Source organism: Canis lupus, chromosome 8, assembly GCF_011100685.1.
Source record: "Canis lupus familiaris isolate Mischka breed German Shepherd chromosome 8, alternate assembly UU_Cfam_GSD_1.0, whole genome shotgun sequence".
Taxonomy (NCBI): Eukaryota; Metazoa; Chordata; class Mammalia; order Carnivora; family Canidae; genus Canis; species Canis lupus.
The window spans coordinates 46,976,800-46,999,077 of NC_049229.1; the positions used below are offsets into that span (position 1 = coordinate 46,976,800).

The window sequence follows — 22,278 nt, forward strand, 5'->3', positions numbered from 1 at the left end:
TACTGAATCTGTCCACTAATTTCAATAGCAGTAACAGTATTTTTCATTTTTAGAAGCTTAGATTTGATTCTTTGTCAGATCTATTCCTTTTTCTTTCACTCTTATTTTTGCCTTATGGTTTGAATTCAGTTTTTATATATCTAATGATTTTATATGTACATATTTTATAGTGTCTTCTATAGTCTATTAATTCAAGTTCTTACAGTGCTAATCTTGTTGACCTTTATTGTATAATCCTTAATGTATGTGCTGATCATTTCCACATAAGACTTTTTTAAAGATTTTATTTATTTGAGAAAGAGCCAGAGAGCACAAGAAGCAGGGGGAGAGCAGAGGGAGAAAGAGAAGCAGGTTTTCTGCTGAGCAGAGAGCCTGATGCCGGGCTAGATCACAGATGCCCAATGGACTGAGCCACCAGAAAGTCCATTTCATAGTCTTTTTTTTTTTTTTTTTTTTTAATTGTAAGTTCATCTTTACTGAAGCTCAACTTATCTGGGAGAAATTCACATATTCTGTATTATGGAGTGGTTTTACATTTGCTTCTAAAAGGTGCCACAGGTGTATTAGTAGCCTAAGATCTACTGTATATTAATTTGAGGATTCTTATACCATGCAGGTTATAGCGTATGAAGTCCAGATCCACAGTTTCAATTTTTCCTGGGACACTTCTTTTTTCACCCAGAGTCTAAGCAGAGGAAAGCTTTTACTTTTTACTTTTTGCTTTTTTGCTTTTATTCTAGTTCTCCCACTGAAGGTTCTGGTTCTATGCTGGGTTCTTGGTTCTAATGCTCTGCTTTTTATGAATCCAGGACCTTCAGAATGAATGTTAAAACCAAAGGCTCTAGCTCACAAATCTTCTACCTCCTAGGTTGTACCATACCAGCACGATTCCTGCCTGGTTTTCAAATTCCCTCTTAATTTCTGGTAACTGCAGATATCTGTCTTTATTGAAAGCTCAGCTGTGCTCTAAGAGAATAAGGCTGTTTAAAAATGTATTTAGCATTTCTAGATATTTGTATTGGGAGTATTTCTATGTCAGCCTAATCCACGTTTTGCCATAATCAGAAGACTTATAACATTTCCACAAAACTAACTAGTTTTTCTATGTATTGATTTTAGTATACTTATATGTAGTCAAAATACTGGTGTTTCCTATCATTTTAAACAGTTTTTTTGGGTGATTCTCTAGGTTTTCCAGAGACATCTGCAGAAACAAGACCAAAAAAAAAATGTTGTCTTGATTTCCCACTTTTATAGCTTTTATTTTCTTACCCAAAGGCACTTACCACCATTTTGAAATCAGTGTTATATAATAGTGCTACTTAAGAGCAACCTCATCATCCTCCAAATTCAATGTAAATGTTTCACTATGCATAACTCTGGGACAATATTTTACTCATTTAAAAAAAAAGATTTTATTTATTTATTTGAGAGAGAGAGAGATCACAAGCAGGGGGGAGGGGTAGAAGAAGAGGGAGAAGCAGGCTCCCCTGATGTGGGACTTGATCCCAAAGACCCTAGGATCACGACCTGAGCTGAAGGCAGATGCTTAACCAACTGAGCCACCCAGGTGTCCAATTTTTTACACATTTAATAAAGATTTTATTTATTTATTCATGAGAGACACAGGGAGAGAGGCAGAGACATAGGCAGAGGGAGGAGAAGCAGGTTCCATGCAAGAAGCCCGATGTGGGACCCAATCCCAGGAATCCGGAATCAGGCCCTGAGCCAAAGGTAGACGCCTAAGCGCTGAACCACCCAGGCGTCCCTCTATGTTTAGCTTTTTGAGGGAGGAACCACCAAACTGCTTTCCATAGAAACAGAACCATTTTACATTCCCATTAGTAATGCATAAGGGTTCTAGTTCCCCCATAATCTCACCAACACTTATTTTGTTTTTTTTTTTTTTTTGGTTTGTTTTTATAAGTAGAGCATCCAAGTGGGTGGGATGCAGTACCTCATTGTGATTTTGATAGGTATTTCCCTAATGACTAATGATGTTGAGTATCTTTTCATGAATTTGTTGGCCATTTGTACATCTTCTTTGGAAATATTATACATATATACACATGACTCTTATCAGACATGTGATTGCCAAATACTTTCTCCCATTCTGTAGTCTTTCTACTTTCTTGATAACTTCCTTTAGTGCACAAAAATTTTACATTTTAATTAGCCCCGGTTTATCTATTTTTTCTTTTATTGCTCATGGTTTTGGTGTCATATCTAAAAATCTATTGCCAGATACAAGGTCATGATAATTTTCCTTTAGGTTTTCTTCTAAGAATTTTATGGTTCTTGGGACACCTGGGTGGCTCAGCGGTTGAGCGTCTGCCTTTGGCTCAAGGTGTGATCCCGTGGTTCCAGGATCAAGTCCCACATCGGGCTCCCTGCATGGAGCCTGCTTCTCCCTCTGCCTACGTCTCTGCCTCTCTCTCTCTCTCGGTCTCTGTCTCTCATGGATAAATGAATAAATTTTTTTTTAAAGAATTTTATGGTTCTTATTCTTATATTCTTATGTTAACATTCTTGTGTGTTATATTCTTATTCTTATGTTAATTCTTATATTCTTATGTTTAAGTTAATTTTCTGCATACAGTGTAAGGTAGGGGGTCTGGCTTCATTTTTTTTTTCTAGTGGAAATCAAGTTGTTCCATTTCCATTTCACCATTTGGTGAAGAGACTATTCTTTCCCCATTGAATGGTCTTGGCACCCTTGTCAAAAATCAATTGGCCACAGATGTATGTTCATTTCTGTACTCTCAATTCTATTACATTGTTCTATACATCTATCCTTATGCCAGTACTACACTGTTTTGATTACTATAGATTTGTACTAAGTTCTTGATTTGTAATCAAGAAGTGTGAGTCCTTCAACTTTGCTTTCATTGCAGTGATGAAGTCCTTTTCTTCTCAGGTCCATCAACGTAATGAATTAAATCAAATTTCCTAACATTAAATGATTTAATATTAGGATTAATGGATTCCTGAGTTAAACCCTATTTTGGTCTTTAGTATATTTTTAGATCCCTTTTCTGCCTACTTTTTCATCTGAATTGGTCTATGGTTTTCTTTTGTTTTGTGCTATCTTTGTTATAGCAGGATTCTGTTAATGCCAAAAAAAATCTGGAAACCATTCTTCCCACCCACCAACCCACATATGCTCTGGTATAGTTAAACAGCATAAGAATTCTTCTTCGTCTCCGTCTCCGTCTCCGTCTCCTTCTCCTTCTTCTTTTTTTTTAAGAATTTTGCCTTAGAAAAAGTTATTCTTTGAGGTTTTGAAAGAACCAACCTCTGAAACCATCCATAATCTGTCTTTTGGGGAAAATAGTTTTGGAGTTGTAAAAACACTCCCTGGGTGCCTGGGTGGCACAGTTAAGTGTCCAACTCTTGGTTTTGGCTCAGGTCATGATCTCAGGGTCCTGGGACTGAGCCCCCGCATAGAGCTCCCTGCCCAGCAGGGAGTCTGCTTCTCTCTGTCTCCATTCATACTCTGTTTCTCTCAAATAAATAAATAAAATCTTTCAAAAAATAAAATAAAATAGAGCTCCATCAGGCTTAAGCCACCAACATCATAAATTTAAGTACATTTATACCGTTTTCCACTTTTGATACTGTTAAAATAGAAGCAGCAGCATCTTCTTCCATCTACAACTAATCCACTCTCTCCACTGCTTCTTTATAAAGTCCTTTTAGTTATGTCCATCTCCTACCCTAAAAACAAAATTCAACATAAAAATTAAACTACTAGGGATGCCTGGATGGCTCAACAGTTAAGCGTCTGACTTCACCCCAGGATATGATCCCAGGATCCAGGATCGAGTCCCACATTGGGCTCCCTGTGTGGAGCCTGTTTCTCCCTCTGCCTGGGTCTCTGCCTCTCTCTCTCTCTCAATTTGTGTCTCTTATGAATAAATAAATAAAATATTTTAAAAAAAAATTAAACTACTAGTGACTTATAGACTTTAAATGAGTAAATCTTATGGTATATAAACTATATCTAATGGAACTCTTAAAACAGTTTTGAAACAACACAGTTTCTCAACCTCACACTCCCTTTGCTATTTTGCCCTTCTACACTCCTTTGGAGACAAACTATTTCACTAAAAAAAAAAAATTTAACCACCTTCCTGAGGTATAATTGACATATAATGAATTATAAAGTTATAATTTGCTGAGTTTATGTATATACCTGAGAAACCATCATCACAATCAATATAATAAACAGCCGGGGATCCCTGGGTGGCTCAGCGGTTTGGCACCTGCCTTTAGTCCAGGGTGCAATCCTGGAGTCCCAGGATCGAGTCCCACATCGGGCTCCCTGCATGGAGCCTGCTTCTCCCTCTGCCTGTGTCTTTGCCTCTCTCTCTCCATGTCTATCATGAATAAATAAATAAAAATCTTAAAAATATATATAATAAACAGCCATCCACACGAAGAGTTTCCTTGTGCACTTTGTAATACTTCCCTTCCACCCCCATTCCCATCCTCACACAACCTTGTCTGACAACCTTCTTGGATTAGTAATCTCTAGATTTGTCCTCTTCTTCCTTATTTTGCAACCATTCACTCCTCAATCTAGATTCCATCCTCATAACTCCTCTTAAGTGCTATCATAAAAGTCACCAAAATTTGAAATTTTTTAATCTAATGAAGTTTCATTTCTTCTTTGATCTCTTTATAGCATTTGACTACTCTCTCCTTCCTTGAAACCCGGGCTTCTGAGACTGCACTCTTCAGGTTCCCTTACACCTGTCTACTCATTTTTATCTCCTTTGAAGGTACTCATCTCTCTGCCTGTCCCTTCTATGTTTGTCCTAGGCCCTTCCTCCTCTCACTTCCTCTATGCAATCTCACTTACTCATTACTTTAATAATAAGTTATAAGTCAACCTTCATTATTCGAGGATTCCATATTTGCAAACTTGCCTCATTAGTAGAATTTATCTGTAATCTCAAAAATCAAAACTCATGGTGCTTGATGAGTAGGGATCTGCATACCAAAACAAAACAAAACAAAACAAAACCCTAAATAAGCCACCCTGCCTGAATAACATGTAAATCTTACACCTTAGATGCTTCAGTTAACTTTATACTTCAATTATTTCAATACTACATACCAGTCTCTCAGAATCCTGTGAATGAGGTATTTAAAATTTATACATGCTTATTACAAATATATGTTCCTAAGAAATATCACCAATTCCAAAGGATATACATTGAAAAGTAAAAAGATCATCAATCTTCATTCTGATTCTATAATTCAGATTTACTTGTGTCGTCTTATAGATATTTCTCACACATAAGCAGATATACAGATTTTTTCTTTTTAACTATAAACAGAATCATACTATATACATTGTTCTGTGCCTTACCTTTATCACCTTATAATACACTAAAGTTAACTTTCTGTGTGAATGTATCAGAGAATATTCTTTCAATGTTTCCTATGTCAATGATCATCACCTCTGTCAGTTTGGGACAAGAAACGAGGTGTCATCCTTAACATCATTCATTCTCTAAGTCTAGTCCATTTCCAATTCCTGTTGCCTTTATCTCTTAATTATCTCTCAATTTACTTCATTTCTTTTCTTCATCACAGTTACCACCCTAGTCCAGAGTAAACATTATCTCTCCTCTGGATTACTGTAATAATCTTTTACCATACTCTTCACATCTACTATAGACTACCTCCAAACCACACCACATCCAGAGTCCCAGTTCAGGAAGATTAAAAGTTCTGGAGATGGATGGTGCTGATGATTGCACAATATGAATGTTATTAATGTTACCATACTGTACACAGAGAAATGGTTAAAATGGTAAATTTTACGTTATGTATTTTACCACAATAAAATAAATAAATAATGAAAAAAAACACACCAGGTAGTGGCTTCCTATTACTTATAAAGTCCAAAACCTTTAATATCCCCTACAAGGCCCCATCCCACTTCTTTCCAGGTTCATTTCATAACTTCTTACACTACAGCCTTCCCTTTTTAAAAAGCATTTATCTCGGGATGCCCGGGTAGCTCAGTGGTTAAGCATCTGCCTTCAGCCCAGGGTGTGATCCTGGAGTCCTGGGATCAAGTCCCACATCAGGCTCCCTGCATGGAGCCTGTTTCTCTCTCTGCCTATCTCTCTATGTGTCTTTCATGAATAAATAAATAAAATATTTTTTAAAAAGTGCTTATCTCAGTTTATAATCATATATTATTAATGCAAATATCTAATTAAAGTCTGTCCTCCCACAAGACTATAAACTCTATAAGAGCAGGAAATGTCTTTTTGTTTACCACTTAGCATATATGCCTGGCACACAGTAGGTATTCAAAAAATTTACTAAATATATGAATATAGATCTACCTTGTTCTTAAGTGGCAAAGAATGTCACTTAATGGATGTCACAATTTCTCTTTTTTTAAAAAAGGATTTTATTTATTTATTCATGAGAGAGAGAGAGAGAGAGAGAGAGAGAGAGAGACGGGCAGAGGGAGAAGCAGGCTCCATGCAGGGAGCCTGACTCGGGATTCAATCCCAGGACTCCAGGACCACGCCCCGGGCTGAAGGCAGGTGCTAAGCAGCCGAGCCACCCAGGGATCCCCTATGTCATAATGTCTTATCGAGTTCCAGAATGATGGGCATTTAATGTGTTTCCAGATTTTTGCTATCAAACAATGCTAATGACCACTTGTGCTAGTATATCAATGAATGTACTTAAATGTAATTCTTTATTTCAAGTTTTTATTTAAATTCTAGTTAGTTAACATATAGTGTAATATTGGTTTCAGGTACTGAATTAATGATTCATCATTATACAAAACACTCAATGCTCATCACAAGTGCCTCTCCTTATCACCCACTTAACCCACCCCCCACCACTTCCCCTCCGTCAATCCTCAGCTTGTTCTCTATAGTTAAGAGTCTCTTATGATTTGCCACCTACAATTTTTTGATTTTTTTTACTAATCTCTATAGCCAACATAGGGCTCGAACTTATAACCCCAAGTTCGTCATATGCTCTTCTGACTAAACCAGTCAGGTGTCCCTTAAGTATAATTCTCTTTCTTTCTTTTTTTTTTTTAAAGTAGGCTCCATGCAGGACTTGAAGTCATGACCTGAGCTGAGATCAAGAGTTGGATGCTTAACCAGCTGAGCACTACTCAAGTGCCATTAAATGTAATTCTTTTTTTTTTTTAAGATTTTATTTATTTATTCACGAGAGACACACAGAGAGAGAGAGAGAGAGACAGAGACAGAGACACAAGCAAAGGAAGAAGCAGGCTCCATGCAGGAAGCCTGATGGGGGACTCAATCCCGGGTCTCCAGGATCACGCTCCTGGCTGAAGGCGGCGCTAAACTGCTGAGCCACCCGGGTTGCCCTAAATGTAATTCTTTTTTTTTTTTTTTTTTTAAGATTTATTTATTCATTCAGAGAGAGCGAAGAGAGAGAGAGAGACAGAGACACAGGCAGAGTGAGAAGCAGGCTCCACGCAGGGAGCCCGATGCGGGACCCGATCCCGGGTCTCCAGGATCACACCCCGGGCCGCAGGCGGCGCTAAACTGCTGTGCCACCAGGGCTGCCCCTAAATGTAATTCTTAAATGTAAAATTTCTTTCTTTTTTTTTTTTTTTAAGATTTTATTTATTTATTCATGAGACACACACACACAGAGAGAGAGAGAGAGAGAGAGAGGCAGAGACACAGGCAGAGGGAGAAGCAGGCTCCATGCAGTGAGCCTGACGTGGGATTTGATCCTGGGTCTCCAGGATCACGCCCTGGGCTGAAGGCAGGCACTCAACTGCTGAGCCACCCAGGAATCCCTTAAATGTAAAATTTCTGGTCAAATGTAAAGTGCATTTCAAATTTTAACTGACATTCCAAATTTTGGTTACAGTTTATATTCCAAGTAATCAACAATGTGTAAAAGTACCCATTTCCACAATACTCAACTTGTATAATCAAAAGGAGCCTACTCTTTGGGATAAGGTTGGGGGAGGTAGTAGAGACGAGCGTTCGTTTCCTTGTATGAGGACTTTTTCATATTTTAATATTATACCCAAAATTTTAAATTAAAATATTTTAAGTGTATTATTCCAATAAAAAAAATTTCAGCAAATGAGTTAAGTAAGCAAAGCTAACTGATTAGGAAAATTGTTTAGTTACTGACAGATTGTGGAAAAATTCATGTATTTTAAAAAGCATGTATTTGGGGTGCCTGGGTGACTCAGCTGATTAAGCATCTGCCTTCAATTCAGCTCAGGTCATGATCCCAGAGTCCTGGGATAGAGCTCCACAGTGGGCTCCCTACTCAGTGGAGAGTCTGCCTCTCCCTCTACACTTGTTCTCTCTCTCAATCTCAAATAAATAAAAAAATATTTTTAAAAATAAATAATTAAAAATAAAAAACATGTATTTATGGGGCACCTGGGTGGTGCAGTTGGTACGGCGTCCAACTCTTGGTTTCAGCTCAGGTCATGATCCCACAGTTGTGGGATCCAGCCCCTGTGGTTGGGCTCCTTGCTCAGCAGGAAGTCTTCTTGAAATTCTCTCTCTCCCTGTGCCCCTCCCAGATGCATGTACACTTAAGCTCTCTCTCTCTCAAATAAATAAATCTTAAAAAAAAAAAATCTTTATTTAACCTGTAGATTCTACAAACCACTTTTCCTATCCTACAGGTATTTTCCTTTCTGAAACTTTAGGCTATGTATCAATCAATGGTACTGAGGCAGTACAAGGAGAAAATTATAGTAAGAATATTCACACATAAGAATGTATAGAAAGTAGAGAGAAATCTTAACATTTTATATTAGACTAAATTTTTTTTCTTGAAGATATTAACATTTTGGACTAGTTCCTTCTATATTTTTGTGCCCACACTTAATACATATCACAGAATGCTTATATAATTATAAATCGATTTTTCTCACTAAACAGTATAGCATGTACATTTCTTTCATGACTTTCAATGTGACTCATCTTCTCCAGAGTGTCAACTATAGTAAGAAAAAACACCTGTATGGCACCCTCTTCTCTAGATCTTTACTATGTTCTTAATTTCTTTGAGCTTCCATTTTCTGATCTGACAAATGAAGGCATTAGTTTAAATATCCTCTGCACAGTTAACAGTTACAAGACTAAAGAGAAAGTCTCTTTTAACTCTTTTAAGATTTTCTAGAACATATCAGGCCTGCTTTTAAGAAAACAGACTCTTGTTCCCTCTGCCCCACCACTTAATAAGCATATCCCACTCAAAATAATTTGAATCTTGGTAATTTGGAACTTAGATATTTCAGGATTAATTTCTCATCAGAAGTGATATTATTTGTAGTGATTCCAGATTACGCAACAGGAATTCCATAAAGAGAAAAAAATCACTAGTTATAATCTATTTTTCACATTAATTCTACCTTGAAGCAGAAGATGAAGGGATTATTTTTTAGATGGTTCTCTTTTAATTGTCCTAATTAATGGGATTTCACATTTAATAGGATGTCAGTTCTCTTCCACATCTAGAACTGTAGAAACACAAGCTCTTACCTTAACTGGGAAGCTACATTTTCCAGTACGAACCCCTTCTTCATCTGTCTGCCACTGATGCGGACGACTAGCCTCTGGAACATAAACATCTTTCTTTCTCCTAAAACTCTGCCGCAGTTTGTTCATTTTAATTTTTACAACCTGCAGACAGAGTAAAAGAAATATGAAAAAGAAGTTACTACCTTCTCACTTATTTAAACTTTAGATTACCATGCTGATAAAAAAAACTAATGTCCTAAACTAAACATTTTAGTTTAATAGAAAATGAGCATTTAGCATCCCTCCTCTTAGAATAATTCTAGGCTCAAACAAATCATTTCACTTTTCAAACAAACAATACTAGCTCTTATAAAACAACAAGCTCTAAGATTTGCTGAGATGTTATTCTAAGAACTTTCAAGCATTTTAATTGTAACAATCCAATGAATTTTCCTACTGATCTACCCCTCAAATCCATTCTAATTCTTGAATAAGGAAATATGTACATGTGGGCCAAATTACAAGCTGCTAACAATTTCTGAAAACTTTCATACTTACTAGGAAAAAATCATTCCTAAACACCAAAATTTAGGAACCTTTTTGGCTTGCTATTAGAAAATACTAAACAAAGGACTAGAACTACCTTTTTATAAAGATGCTTAAAAAGAAAGTTTCTTTTAAACATAAAGAAGATAAAGTTCTACAAGGAATAAATTATTCTAAGGAAAATTTTTTCTTGCAAATAGTATAATATCAGAACATACTTTCATATTTATAATCATTACAGAATGAAAGTAAACTAACAGCTTTCAATTATAAAGGTCCAAATCTCATCATTATCTCTGTAATTAAAAGGTATTAAACCACAACCTTTGTTTTGTTACTGGGAGAGGTACCTCTCTAATGCTTTCAAAAGTACAGTAGAAATCACCAAAACTATAGGGAAAGAAAATCTAACTGATAAGAAACAACAGAATATTCAAGAACCAATGAATAAACATAATGAATGTATCACTTTACAGAGCAGATCTCAAAATCTGAAGCCAATACCTCCAATTTTCTGTTAAGGAGCATTCTTTCCCTAAAGGGATTTAACCACCTCAATCAGCCTAAAAGATCTTAACTTTTGAAAATGATATAGCAAAGCTATATAAAGGATACCTCCTCTTTGTCAGGAGTGTTAAATAGCAAGGGATTGAACATTAATTTCCAAATGACACCAATGAAAAGCTTGAAAATCAAAGTTTGCATTCTGAGGAAAATCATGTTGTATTTTAAAATGCATAATGTCGCAGAACTATTACTAACTCAGCTAGTTTATACAGAAAAGCCAATCTAACCACACATCTTTTTAAAAGGTAAAAATTCTGACAAACTAATGGCAATGTGAAAATTCCTGGATTTCCCTCCCTCCCTCCCTTCCTTCCTCCCTTCCTTTAATATTTTATTTATTTATTCATGAGAGACATAGAGAGGCAGAGACATAGGCAGAGGGAAAAGCAGGCTCCATGCAGGGAGCCCGATGTGGGACTTGATCCCAGGACCCCAGGACCACGACCTGAGCCAAAGGTAGACAGATGCTCAACCACTGAGCCACACAGATGCCCCACTTCTAAACTATCTTAAATAAGAGTCTACCTTGAGGCACCTGAGTGGTTCAGTTGGTTATGCATCTGCCTTTGGCTCAGGTCATAATCTCAGGGTCCTGGGATCGAGCCCCTTGTTGGGCTCCCTGCTCAGCAGGGAACCTACTTCTCTCTTTCCCTCTGCCACTACCCGCTGCTTGTGCTCTCTCTCTGCGTCAAATAAATAAAATCTTAAAAAAAAAAAAAAAGTCTACCTTAATCTAATAGATTTTTTAAAAAATTCTATAACCTTCCCTGATAATATGTCCTATTATTACTTCTTCATATAACACTTTAAAAATAGGCAAATACAAATATAAGAAAATTTAAAAAGCACCTATACCCTCGCTCAAGTTGGCACTCTAAGAATCTTGAGGCAAAAAGCTCATGAGATTCCTTTCTTCTTAATTTCTTTCTCTTAGTAGGCAGATAGCCCTACTAAGAGTCATCCCTGCATTCATTCACTCTTTCTGTAACCAATAACTCAACTGCTTTTGCCTCCTTCATATATCTTGAATTCATTCCCCCACCCACCTTATCAGTTCTACCATCCTCATTTTTGTGTAAATTATTGCTAAAGTCTATTACTTAATGGCTGCTTTGCTTCTAAGAAAGGTCCATTCTAATCTGTTCTCTTGACTATTGCCAGAGTGCTTTCTAAAACACAAATTTGACCATGCAATTATTCAGCTTAAAATCCTTCACTCGCTTCATAACACTTTCAAAATAAAGTCCAAATTCCTAAGCTTGGAAAACACAGTCGTTTTTCATCTGGCTTCACTCACCAATCCCTTCACATGCTAAACTCTGGCCATACTAAACTACTTACATGTCTCCAAACAAGGCATGCCCTCTTTCAGAGCCTATTTCCTCTCTCTGCCCACTTATGAAGACCTTTCCCTATTTGCCTCTGGTTGAAGTCTAATTATCTTTGAAGAGTTGACTCAGGGTCTTCAGGGAAGCTAGCACTTTTTCCTGACAAACCCTTAGCTGGCCTGAGCTAGGTCTTTCCATTTCACAGGATTCCATTAATATCCTCCGATTACTTCTTTTACTGTACTCATCAAACCTTACAGCAATTTTCTATTTCCTTAACAGTAAATTGTATTTTATTTAAAATACTACCCCTGCATTTTAACACAGGACCTGTCATATACATGACACACTATAAATTTGATGAAATAAAGGATAAAATAGACCCCCATCATACTAGATAATATTTACTAGGTAGGAAAAATGTAGACATATAAGACCAGAGAAAATCACTGGTATTGGAAGGAGACTGCAGATGTAATAGTAGGTCAGTGTCACATTGACAAAGGAACATTGACAACTTTCCTTAAAGATATACAACTTCTGGGCAGCCCAGGTGGCTCAGCGGTTTAGCACCGCCTTCACCCCAGGGTGTGATCCTAGAGACCTGGGATCCAGTTCCACATCGGGCTCCCTGCATGGAGCCTGCTTCTCTCTCTGCCCGTGTCTCTGCCTCTCTCTCTCTCTCTCTCTCTCTGTCTCATGAATAAATAAATAAAAATAAAATCTTTTAAAAAATATATACAACTTCTGCCTAAATAATTTTAGCGTAAGTTTATTTGCTCTTTGGACAACTATTTATTGTTGTACATACTACTGACCAATAAAAGAACAAAGCGGAAGTGTCAACTGATTTGGAGTCTAAATATCTTGTAACTTTCAGTATTAATATGGCCATCAGCATTTCTACAAAGAGTATTACATATAAGTGATTTTCAAACTATGCTTTCAGTAGCCCTGGGATTTCCATGGAAAAGACCCAGAGGCCAATGGTTGTTTGGAGATAAGGAGAAGGAAGTTAGAAAGCTAGACACAACTTCGGAGGGACTGTAGGTCCCTGTCACAGTTTCATACAAACTCCACTTTATCTGATTCACATACTGGGATCCATATACATTTAAGGAAAGGTTTCATTGCTGAAAATACTTTTGAAAATGAGTAATATAATCATAATAGTTCTAAAATGAACTTGGTAAAATGAAAATACATAATGATAATATCTTGCTTGCTACTTTTTAATGAGTAACTACCAATGGCCTGTAAATAATCTAGTAATCAAGATAAGAACACATCAAGGGAGAGACCAATTTGTTTTCAAGTAATCTAAATATAATGATTTTGCTCACAAAGACAAAAGAGATAAGAAAAAAATAAAAAACATGTTAACTCAAAGTAACACTTACTACAGGCCCTCAATAAGGTTAAACTTTACTCCCAAATAAAGAAAATCACACTCCTTGAGAAAGTTCTGGTTAAACACAGGTAAAGATAAAGGATATATTTTTGCCAGTTTAAAAACTGAGAACAAAAAAGTCTTACTTTGTCTACTAACTAAAAAGAAAAAGAAAAAGAAAGAGAAACAAAGAAAATAAACCAATCCCCATTTTATTAGCTAGATACAATAGTGTCAGATTTAGAAAATCTTTTTACAGTTCTCACACTCTTAAACTGTTCTGCAAAATTTGACACCATGATTCCAACTTTCCTTTGTATGCTTCTTTCCTCCTGGCCTCTCCCCATCCCAATATTCTTATGCCTCTGGTTTATCTTGTTTACCTCTGTTGCTACTGATACCTCTAAGGGCTTCTTCTACTTTCTCCCACACACTGTGTGTATTCCCCAAATATCAGTTCTCAATCTGTGCTCTCTTGTTTCCACTATCACTCTTGGTGAAATAATCAGTTCAAACTATTACTCCAATGGGATGATTTCCCAATAATACTTTTAAATCCTGCTCTCATTAAATATGTCTCTATTTGGGTGCACTGATGTTACCTCAAATACATCAATTTAAAGTTAAATCATCATCTCTTTTCTCCCCTTAAGTTCTTAAGTCCTCCCCTTCTGACCCAATTTGTTTGGGTCAGTAAAAACAGAACTTACTATGTGCTGGGCCCTATTGTGGATGCTAGTAGATACTGAAATTAATAAAGACAACTTGCCTTTAGGTGGCTCTCTCCCCTCATAAAAGGTAATTTCTGCACAATATGGCAAAATGTAATAACAGCACTATACACAGTATGTTCTCGAAGCAGAGTCTAGGTTCAGGAAACATTTCCTATAGGAGGTATCACCTGAGTTAACTTTTAAAGGAAAAATAAAAATTAGCCACATATTGTAGGAGGGAAGATATTCCAAGTAGAGGCAACAGTATCAACAAACGCATAGATGCAGGAAATCAAATGCTAGACAGCAATGCAAGAAGAGTGCAGACAAGGATCAGGTACTGATTTTAACCTACGGACAACCAGAAGCCATTAAAAAGTTATATACATGTATCAGTGTCAAGAGTTGCAATGTAGTTACATTACTATGGTGGCAGTAAGGAAAACAAATCTGAGGGCAAAAGACTATAGATGTGTTACAAGGCGTTTTAAATAGTCTAAGCAAGTTATGATGAGAGCTTGAACTAGGGCAATGGTAGTAGTGTAGGCAGATAAAAAGGGACTGAAGAAAAGTTTAAAAGTAAGAGTAGCAGAGAGAATGGAGTCAACATGATGTAACTGTGCCCCAGGAAATTTTTTCTGCCCAGGATGGTAAGACTAAACCAGTAATTAGCTTTACTATTTACTTCAGGAAATTATTACCAACTAACTTATCTGGGCAAGCAATGTGTGCATCAGGGCAAATAGGTCTCCTGATAGGATAACAAATTGCTTCAAGGCCCTTTTCTTATTATGCCCATTAATTCTAAATATCATGTCACAAACTTTGCCCACCCCAACCAGTTCCCCATCTTGAAGGATGTGCCTTAAACCATGTGAGTCCAAAACTCAAAACCCTAAGAGATAGATTTTCCTAACTTCCCCTAACTACTAAGATTCTGTCAAAGTGGCACTTTCCCTTCTTGCAGTTTAATAACATCAGCTTTACTGAATCAACAAGATTCTCTTTGTGGAGAAAGTTAATAGCAGGAATAGGTGACTATCAAAGGTAGGAAAGAGAAAGAAATCCAAATATGACTCCTAAGTTTTAGACCTCAGGAAACTGAATTGTTAAATTTGAGGGCTAGTTGATAGGGGATTCCAAGTAGAGATGTGTGTAAGCCTTGAAGCTTGGGGGAGGGGTCAGGGCACCCACAGGCAGTCATTATAGGTGAAATTTTTCTTGTGATGATGTCTTTATTTTCCTCTTTTTTCCTAATAGGAGTTAGGATGCAGTAAATAGAATTAAACCTAGCACAAATATGATAAACAGTATGTACTAATAATTGGCCAGTATGTACTAATACAGCCATATCTGATTATGTTTTTGCAATGCTTATATTCTAGATAGTAAACAGCCACTATGTTGAGCTCTACTCCTGGGATCCGATCCTTGACCTTCTGCAACTCAACAACTAATAGGTTAACACCTAGTTTAACAGAGAACTAAGACCAGTGAAGGTTATGATTGGTCAGCAACAGTGCAAGTCAGATTCCAAAAGTCCCATCTCTCTCAGGCACAGTTGTTGGTTCCCTTCAAGGTCCCAAGAGGGATACCTTGCTTTCACATGCCCCTGCCTGGTCCCAGGTAGGCATAGTGAGGAGAATGCAATAGTCCTCCATCCTGTCCATCAAGTTGGCCCCCATCTCTACATGTTGCCTGGTGAGACCAGGAATATTAGGGGAGATGGCACGTTAAGCAGTGACACTAGTTTCCTAGTAGTCAGTCAGACCAACTAGTTCTTCATTAAGAACAGATAAAATAGCAAGATCCAATTGTATGCTGCCTATAATAAACCACTTTAAACATAAAGACAATAATGTTAAAAGTAAATAATAAACCACTTCAAACATAAAGACAAAAAGGTTAAAAGAAGTATAGAGGAAACAATACACTACATTAATACTAGTCAAAATAAAGCTGGAATAACTATATATTCCTTTCTCAATAATCAATAGAATAAGCAGGCAGAAATCAGCAAGGATGTAAACAGCACTTGGTCATGGTGAATAATCTTCTTAATGTACTGTTGGATCCTATTGACTAGTATCTTGTTGAGAATTTTTGCGTATGAGTTCATCAGGGATATTGGTCTATAATTCTCCTTTTTGGTGCGGTCTTTGGTTTTGGAATTAAGGTGATGCTGACCTCATAAAATGAGTTTGGAAGTATTCCATCTCTTTCTATCTTTTGGAACAGCTTTAGTAGAATAAGGTATTTCAAAAATTCTTCAGAGTGTAGGGATAGAGGGAACATTCCTCAGCATCTTAAAAGCCATCTACGAAAAGCCCACAGCAAACATCATTCTCAATGGGGAAACACTGGGAGCCTTTCCCCTAAAATCAGGAACACAACAGGGATGTCCACTCTCACCACTGCTATTCAACATAGTACTAGAAGCCCTAGCCTCAGCAATCAGGCAACAAAAAGAAAAGGCATTCAAATTGGCAAAGAAGTCAAACTCTCCCTCTTTGCAGATGACATGATATTGTACATAGAAAACCCAAAAGACTCCACCCCAAGATTGCTAGAACTCATACAGCAATTCGGCAGTGTGGCGGGATACAAAATCAATGCCCAGAAATCAGTGGCATTTCTATACACTGAGACTGAAGAAAGAGAAATTAGTCAATCCCATTTACAATTGCACCCAAAAGCATAAGATACCTAGGAATAAACCTAACCAAAGAGGTAAAGAATCTATACCCTAAAAACTACAGAACACTTCTGAAAGAAATCGAGGAAGACACAAAGAGATGGAAAAATATTCCATGTTCATGGAATGGAAGAATTAATATTGTGAAAATGTCAATGCTACCCAGGGCAATTTACACATTTAATGCAATCCCTATCAAAATACCATGGGCTTTCTTCAGAGAGTTGGAACAAATCATCGTAAGATTTGTATGGAATCAGAAAAGACCCCGAATAGCCAGGGGAATATTAAAAAAGAAAACCAGAGCTGGGGGCATCACAATGCCAGATTTCAGGTTGTACTACAAAGCTGTGATCATCAAGACAGTGTGGTACTGGCACAAAAACAGACACACAGATCAATGGAACAGAATAGAGAATCCAGAAATGGCCCTTCAACTCTATGGTCAACTAGTATTTGACAAGCAGTAAAGACTATCCACTGGAAAAAAGACAGTCTCTTCAATAAATGGTGCTGGGAAAATTGGACAGCCACGTGCAGAAGAATGAAACTAGACCATTCTCTTACACCAGACCCAAAGATAAACTCAAAATGGATGAAAGATCTAAATGTGAGACAAGAATCCATCAAAATCCTAGAGGAGAACACAGGCAACACCCTTTTTGAACTTGGCCACAGCAACTTCTTGCAAGATACATCTATGAAGGCAAGGGAAACAAAAGCAAAAATGAACTATTGGGACTTAAGAAGCTTTTGCACAGCAAAAGAAACAGTCAACAAAACTAAAAGACAACATACAGAATGGGAGAAGATATCTGTAAATGACATAACAGATAAAAGGCTAGTATCCAAGATCTATAAAGAACTTATTAAACTCAACAGCAAAGAAACAGACAATCCAATAATCAAATGGGCAAGACATGAACCGAAATTTCACCAAAGAAAACACAGACATGGCCAACAAGCACATGAGAAAATTGCTCCACATCACAGGCCATCAGGGAAATACAAATCAAAACCACAATGAGATACCACCTCACACCAGTGAGAATGGGGAAAATTAACAAGACAGGAAACAACAAATGTTGGAGAGGATGTGGAGAAAGGGGAACCCTCATGCACTGTTGGTGGGAATGTGAACTGGTACAGCCACTCTGAAAAACTGTGTGGACATTGCTCAAAGAGTTAAAAATAAAACTGCCCTACAACCCAGCAATTGCACTGCTGGGGATTTACCCCAAAGATACAGATGCAGTGAAACGCTGGAACACCTGCACCCCGATGTTTATAGCAGCAATGTCCACAATAGCCAAAATGTGGAAGGAGCCTTGGTATCCATCAGAGATGAATGGATAAAGAAGATGTGGTATATGTATACAATGGAATATTACTCAGGCATTAGAAATGACAAATACCCACCATTTGCTTCAACGTGGATGGAACTGGAGGGCATTATGTTGAGTGAAGTAAGTCAATTGGAGAAGGACAAACATTATATGGTCTCATTCATTTGGGGAATATAAAAACTAGTGAAAGGGAATAAAGGGGAAAGGAGAGAAAATGAGCAAAAATATCAGTGAGGATGACAGAACAGGAGAGATTCCTAACTCTGGGAAATGAACAAGGGGTGGTGGAAAGGGAGGTGGGCAGAGGGTTGGGGTGACTGGGTGATGGGCACTGACGGGGGCACTTGACAGGATGAGCACTGGGTTATATGCTGTATGTTGGCAAATTGAACTCCAGTTTAAAAAAAAAAAAAAAAAAAGGATGCAAACAGCAAAACTTGAACAACAGTATCAACCAACATGACCTGACACTTATAGAAATCCAATGACAACAGAATACACATTATTCCCAAGTACATGTAGAACATTTACCAACATAAACCATGTTCTGGGCCATAAAACAAGTCTCAAATTCAAAAGGGTTCAAATTGGTACTCCTGGGTGGCTCAGCGGTTTAGCACCTGCCTTGGGCCCAGGGTGTGATCCTGGAGTTCCAGGATTGAGTCCCACATTGAGCTCCCTGTGTGGAGCCTACTTCTCTCTCTGCCTGTATCTCTGCCTCTTTCTCTTTCTGTGTCTCTCATGAATAAATAAAATCTTTTTTTAAAAAAAGAGTTCAAATCATATAAAATATGATCTCTGACCACAATGAAATTAAATCATCAAATACTTGGAAACTACGTTTAAAAACAGTCCATGGGTAAAAGTAAAAATCAAAAGAGAAATCAGAAAGTATTTTGAATTAAATGAAAGCACAATATATAAAAATTACAGGATACCACAAAAGCGGTACTTAGAAATTTACAGTACTAAACCAGTGGTTCTCAATTAGGGACATTCACTGCCAATCTGGACACATTTGGCAATCTGGAAATATTTTTGGTTGTTGCCAGAGGAGTGCAACTGGCATCTAGTGGGTATTGACCAGGGATACTGCTAAACATCATATAATACATAGGATAGCACCCACAACAAAAAATTATTCAGCTTAAAATGTCAATACTGCAACTACTGAGAAACCCTGCACTAAATGTCTTTTTTTAAAAAAAGGCTTACTTAAATCCATGTCCTCAGCTTTCACCTATAGAAACTAAAGGGACAAAGAAAAAAAGGAACCAGTAGCAATCAGAACAGAAAGCAGTAAAGTAGGAAAACAGAGAAAAGGAAACCAAAAGGTAAATCTTCGAGAGATTAATAACACTGATAAACATGTAGTCATACTAATGGGGGAGATTCAAATGACCAATATCAAGAATGAGAGAGATATCATCATATAGATTCCAGAGACATTAAAAAAGATAATAAAAGAGTATTATGAACAAGTTTATTCTAATAAATCCATGGACACATGGAAAAATACCTTGTAGTCCCAAACTATCACAGCTTACTCAAAAAATAGATAACCTAAACAGTCCTATTCCTAACCTATTAATAAAATTGAATTTCTTTTTTTTTTAAGATTTATTTATTTATTTATGATAGACATAGAGAGAGAGAGAGAGAGAGAGAGAGAGAGAGAGGCAGAGACACAGGAGGAGGGAGAAGCAGGCTCCATGCCAGGAGCCCGATGCGGGACTAGATCCCGGGACTCCAGGATCGCGCCCTGGGCCAAAGGCAGGCGCTAAACCGCTGAGCCACCCAGGGATCCCCCTAAAATTGAATTTCTAGTTAAAAATCTTTCCACAAATGGGACACCTGGGTGGCTCAGCAGTTGAGCATCTGCCTTTGGCTCAGGGCGTGATCCCAGGTCCAGGGATCCAGTCCCATATCGGGCTCTCTGTGGGGAACCTGCTTCTCACTCTATGTCTCTCTGCCTCTGTGTGTCTCTCATGAATAAATACATAAAAATCTTTGAAAAAAAAATCTTTCCACAAAGACAACTCCTAGGCTAAACGGATTCATTGCCAAATTCCACCAAACATGTAAGAAAATATACAAATTCTATACAAACTCTTCCCCAAAAAACTGAAGAGGGAATATTTTCGAAGTCTGCAATCAGGCTAACATTACCCTGATACCCAAACAAAAACATTACTTGAAAAAGTAAGCTGCAGAACAATATCTTGAGCAGACATCCAAGAATTCTAAACAAAAATTTAGCAAACCAAAATAAACAAAACATTAAAAGAATAATACATCATGATCACATGTAGTTTTTCTAAGAAATGCAGTTACCTAACATTCAAAAATCAATGTAATTCACCTTATTAACAAAATTTAAATGTCCCTGTCAATATTTAAGTTTACAGCCATATCTTTCCTTCTTTGAATTCAAAGGTTATATACTGAACTGAAATTTTTTTAATGACTTAAAGGTCAAGTAATTTTAAGCATATATATGAGGTGCCTGGGGGCTCAATTGGTTAAGCATCTGCCTTTGGCTCTGGTCATGATTTCAGGGTCCTGGGATGGAGACCCACATCAGGCTTGCTGCTTAGCAGGGAGCCTGCTTCTCCCTCTCCCTCTGCCTCTGCCCCTTCCACCCTGCCCATTGCTCCCCCGACACTTGTGCTTCTCTAACTCTAATAACTAAGTAAAATCTTTAAAATACATATACAAAAAAACCTCATATTATTTTTTTTAAAGATTTTATTTATGAGAGACAGAGACAGAGAGACAGAGAGAGAGAGAGAGAGAGAGAGAGAGAGGCAGAGACACAAGCAGAGGGAGAAGCAGGCTCCACGCAGGAAGCCTGATGTGGGACTCGATCCTGCATCTCCAGGATCAGGCCCTGGGCCGAAGGCGGCGCTAAACCGCTGAACCATCCGGGCTGCCTAAATATTTTAATTAAAATTTATTCAACAAGCATTTATTGAATACCTACCATGCCATGCAGCAATAAACAACAGTGAACAAAAACCCTGCCTCTATGAAGGAGATAAATAGAAAATAAACAGGCAAATTATTTACAGTGGCTTGCTGAGTGGTAAGACCAAACGATAAATTTTCAGCAAGTTTGCAAACTAGGTGTTAAACACAGCCTTTATTAAAAAATAATTAGGGATCCCTGGGTGGCGCAGCGGTTTAGCGCCTGCCTTTGGCCCAGGGCGCGATCCTGGAGACCCGGGATCGAATCCCACGTCGGGCTCCCGGTGCATGGAGCCTGCTTCTCCCTCTGCCTGTGTCTCTGCCTCTCTCTCTCTCTCTCTCTCTGTGACTATCATAAATAAATAAAAATTAAAAAAAAATTATATAAACATATAAATAAGTTATTTTAAAACAAAGGTAATAAATATTAAAAACTCATCACTTCTTAATCATTTTACTATGTTTTATTATCTATGCTGCTGAAGTTATTTACAACTTTGTCTCTGTATGGTGGAAAGTGACATGATGCTTGCTGGGTTATTGTACATCCATCCACAACGTCATGTTCAGCGACTTTATGTTGGTGGCTTGAAATCAGCCATGGTGGCAGTATTTACACCATGGAACCTCGCAAGAACTACCAATCATAGGTTGAATGACTGTTTTGTGACTGCCTAGATCTAAGAAATTGATGGACTAAACTCAAAAGTATGTGATGTCTATAATCATTACAATATGAATAGCACCAAAAAATTGAGGATATATTCTTCTATTACTTGAAAACTATTATCCAATTCAGCAAATTCAGTTATATTATTTGAAAACTATTATCCAATTCAGCAAGTTTCTCATGCCACTGATATGTCAGTGGAATGCTGACACATCTTCCTTGTTTCACTTTCACCTTACTTATTAGCACAAACAGAAAGATCAACCATCATTCAAGCTGGAACTATACTCTGAGAACTCGTTGTGAAACATTTACTACACTGAGTTGTACCTTACAAGAGAGTAAAGGCCCTGCAGAATGAGATGAACAGGTTAAGAGGGGGATTAGAAGTACTGGAGGCAGTAACAAAGTTTCAAGTAAAGAAAGTAACATTTGAGCAAGGAACTGAAGGAGGTAAAAAAGTGAGCCATGCAAGTAGAATGAAAATTCAAAAAAAAAAAAAGAAAATAACCAGTGCAATCTCCTAAGAGGGTGG

General features: G+C 37.4%; 1 protein-coding gene across 15 annotated transcripts in view; it reads right to left on the minus strand.

The window, feature by feature from the left end:
* The window catches only part of NUMB (NUMB endocytic adaptor protein), a 162,616-nt gene that overhangs the window by 53,035 nt on the left and 87,303 nt on the right, over positions 1–22,278 (minus strand). For all 15 annotated transcript variants that reach the window (XM_038545196.1, XM_038545209.1, XM_038545205.1 and 12 more), the window contains one exon: positions 9,543–9,683. In XM_038545196.1, coding sequence (XP_038401124.1) covers positions 9,543–9,668 — 126 coding nt within the window. In that variant the 5' untranslated portion in view covers positions 9,669–9,683. The remainder of the gene's footprint in view (positions 1–9,542; positions 9,684–22,278) is intronic.